Source organism: Zophobas morio, unplaced genomic scaffold (assembly GCF_036711695.1).
Source record: "Zophobas morio isolate AGI-343-1 ecotype UQ-CSIRO unplaced genomic scaffold, CSIRO_AGI_Zmor_V1 ptg001218l, whole genome shotgun sequence".
Lineage (NCBI taxonomy): Eukaryota > Metazoa > Arthropoda > Insecta > Coleoptera > Tenebrionidae > Zophobas > Zophobas morio.
The window spans coordinates 20,043-24,092 of NW_026973317.1; the positions used below are offsets into that span (position 1 = coordinate 20,043).

At 35.9% G+C, this 4,050-nt stretch overlaps 1 protein-coding gene across 1 annotated transcript; it reads left to right on the plus strand.

Annotated features, from left to right (window-relative positions):
- The first annotated feature begins 682 nt into the window (after nucleotides 1-682).
- On the plus strand, nucleotides 683-3,318 carry LOC135122404 (zinc finger protein 862-like). The gene is made up of 4 exons (XM_064046575.1): nucleotides 683-903; nucleotides 1,036-2,894; nucleotides 3,000-3,269; nucleotides 3,311-3,318. Exons 1-4 carry the CDS (start codon nucleotides 683-685, stop codon nucleotides 3,316-3,318), a joined length of 2,358 nt encoding a protein of 785 aa, XP_063902645.1.
- The last annotated feature ends 732 nt before the right edge of the window (nucleotides 3,319-4,050 follow it).

Here is a 4,050-nt window from a genome sequence, read left to right on the forward strand (position 1 = left end):
TGATGGTTTCGTTGCACTTTCCGAGCCCGTAGGGTATCTGATTGGCTTAAAAGTACAAGAAAACACTTCAAAAGTGACGTTTCTGAAGAATTTTAACATTTTTCTTGTATCTACGAACGCCAGAATGCATAAAATTGACCTAAACGTCTCCTTTTCCTATTCTGAGTCGATTCTGCATGCTTTAAGTGTGTTTGGTGGCTCAGAACCATCAAAAAACGTTGAAATATAGTTCAAATTCAATAAAAATCGACAAAAATACAGTTTCTAGCTAAAATTTGATGGTTTCGTTGCACTTTCCGAGCCCGTAGGGTATCTGATTGGCTTAAAAGTACAAGAAAACACTTCAAAAGTGACGTTTCTGAAGAATTTTAACAGTTTTCTTGTATCTACGAACGCCAGAATGCATAAAATCGACCTAAACGTCTCCTTTTCCTATTCTGAGTCGATTCTGCATGCTTTAAGTGTTTTTGGTGGCTCAGAACCAGGCCCGTAGCTAGGGTGGGGCCAGAGTGGGCATTGCCCACTCTGAAAGAAAATCTTGCCCACTCTGGAAAGTTATTGTCTTATCTGTGGGCATAAGGATAACAGCTCTGCTGGCAGTACGACTCCGCAAGTACGGCAGATAAATTTTTGTTGTGCACATTTTCGAAATCACTAGGAAGTGTTATTGTTAAGCAGGTACATGACAAATCGTAAACACCACATCTGGGGTTTGTTGAAGACCCAACTAGACAAACAAAGTCATAAAAATTCTTCGATTTTTTCGGTGAACCGAGGAACCGGCGTCAATAGTAGTAGCGTACGCTCGGGAAGTAAAAATATTAAAAGTGTCAAAAAACAAATTGGAGCAATTTATGGTTTCCCAGAATTCGTCCGCTTGACCCTGCAGCCGATTGCGGCCTGGTTGGTTTCGAGAATTTCTCAATTTTCGTCTCATTGTTCACTGTTAACTCAACCAAGCACGTTGGACTTTAAATTCGCGTAGTTGAAATAAAAATTGTTATATTAAAGACATTATTTAACGAGTGTATATAGTGCAGTCATGGATATAAGAAAATTCTTTGCACCAAAAGTTGATGCTAAAGCGGGACCCAGTGCCAATGATTCTGAACTATCGAACGAGACATCACAGGGCGTAGGTTCTCTATTAGACATGAATATTGCAAGAAAAAATTTAATACCTTTGGACCTACCAAATATAGGAGAACCTATTAATCAAATACGTCTTAGGCAATATCCCAGAGAAAAAGATCGTTCTTTTCGTGCGGAGTGGTATGATCGGTTTAAATGGCTAATTTATTCTGTCGTGCGTGATGCAGCGTACTGTTATCCGTGCATGCAGTTTGAGCCTCATAGTTCCAAAGAAACTTCTTTTACGATTAAAGGTTTTCGTTTTTGGAAACGAGCTCTAGATCAAAGAGGATTTCCGAGACATGAAAAATGTGTAACACATATTCAGGCGATGCAAAAATGGAATGAAAAAATTCGGAGAGACAACATGAATTTGGCAGTATCTACACTTGCATGCAAAAGACCTTTGGAACAAAACAGATACTATGTAAAAAGTATTGCAGAAATTATTCAATTTATTGCTGTAAACGAACTGGCACTTCGTGGAGAATACAATTTAGACGAACATATCGAAGAAAGTTTATTTATTAGACTATTTCAGTATACTCTGAAGAAGGATAAAGAACTGGCAGACTGTTACTTGAAAATCCCCAAAAATGCTTGCTACACTTCTCCGGAAATACAAAATGAAGTAATTGATATTCTGACAGAAACTGTAAGAGAAAATATTTGCTCTGACATAAAAAGTGGAGATGTTAAATATTTTACGTTACTCGAAGATGGAACTCAAGACAAGAACCAAAGAAAGAACATATCAATAGGCATAAGATATGTCAAGAACGGAGAGGTAAGGGAATCTTTATTAGCTATAACAACAACCGTCAAGTTAGATGCTGCTACATTTACTGAGAAAACATTAGACATTCTTGATGCAAATGGATTAGATCAAAATAATATGCTTAGCCAATGCTACGATGGGGCAAGTGTGATGAGCGGAAAAAGAGGAGGCGTTGCCGCAAGAATTGAATCAGCTCTACAGAAAAAGGTACCTTACGTGCACTGTTTTAACCACAGACTGCACCTAGTGGTAATAAGAGTTGTCTCTGATATTGTGATTTTAAGACTGTTCTTTGAGCAATGCATTACATTTCATGAATTTTTTCAACATCCCAAAGTACACCACATCTATGAGGGAAAAAATATCGGACGTCTTCTAGAGCAAAGATGGACAGGTCATTTGGCCGTTACAAAAGTAATTCGGAACAATTTTCAAAAGATACTCCAAGCATTAGAAAAAATTCCACATGAAAAGTTTGACGGCGACACTATAGCTAAAAGCCTTGGTTTATATGCTATAATGAAAAAAATTGAGTTTCGTTTTGCACTAGTTTTAAGCCACAAAATTTTATCACTTTTGGAATGTGCGAACAACGCATTAGAAAGTAGAAAAACAAGCCTAAAGGATGCAGTCGTAATTACGAAGATAGCAGTAGAAGAAATTCGACAGCTAAGGAACGAATCGAAGTACTTAGAAATATTAAACCAAGCCCTAGATTTATTGCCAGAGACAGACGAGACAGAAGAATGCAGGGTTCCTAAACGTAAACGAAAACGGATTACCAAAGAAGACTATTTGTTCACCGATTATCTTCCAAGTACAAGTACGAACTGTGAAAATGACCTTAAACGACAATATATGGAAACTATTGATTTGCTTCTTGCTGAATTTGAAAAAAGATTTGATGACAATGACGAGTTAATTACTGCGATTTCAAGTATCGACCAATTTGATTTAGAGAAACTTCAGTATTTATCAACTTTGGGTGAGTGACTACCTATTTGATTTTTATCAAATTAATTTAAGTCCATATTTTATTGATTTAAAATTTTTCTGTAAAAAATCTGTAATTTTTAAATTTGTTTTTTAGGTATTCCATTACCGTCTCAAGAAGAACTTACCGTCGTAAAAAAATATTTGTCCAATAAAGGGGTAAAAGAACAAGATATACTACAGGCCCTTTACAACCAACGTGAAGCCGTTAATGAAAGTTATAAATTGTACGCAACTGTCGCTGTATTTGGGTGTAGTACAGCAGTTAATGAGTCTTCATTTTCCACATTAACTCGTATAAATAGACCACAAAGGTATTCAATGTCCCAGCAGAGAATGGCCAATCTTGTATACTTAGCTTTTGAAAGTAAGCAAACTAATAATATAAACTTTGATGTGTTCTTGCAGAAATTTAATGAGAGAAAGGACAGAAGACTCCAATTGTATTAAAAACTTAAAAAAGTTTTGTTTTAAAATTAAAAATGTTATGTACTCAGCTAGAAGCAATAAAGTATAACAAAACACAAAAAAATAATTTCAGGTACCTATACTTATACATTCGAAGATAAAAAAATATGTTTGCCCCCTCTAAAATATTAGTTGCCCACTCTGAAATCAAAGTCTAGCTACGGGCCTGCTCAGAACCATCAAAAAACGTTGAAATATAGTTCAAATTCAATAAAAATCGACAAAAATACAGTTTCTAGCTAAAATTTGATGGTTTCGTTGCACTTTCCGAGCCCGTAGGGTATCTGATTGGCTTAAAAGTACAAGAAAACACTTCAAAAGTGACGTTTCTGAAGAATTTTAACAGTTTTCTTGTATCTACGAACGCCAGAATGCATAAAATTGACGTAAACGTCTCCTTTTCCTATTCTGAGTCGATTCTGCATGCTTTAAGTGTGTTTGGTGGCTCAGAACCATCAAAAAACGTTGAAATATAGTTCAAATTCAATAAAAATCGACAAAAATACAGTTTCTAGCTAAAATTTGATGGTTTCGTTGCACTTTCCGAGCCCGTAGGGTATCTGATTGGCTTAAAAATACAAGAAAACACTTCAAAAGTGACGTTTCTGAAGAATTTTAACAGTTTTCTTGTATCTACGAACGCCAGAATGCATAAAATTGACCTAAACGTCTCCTTTTCC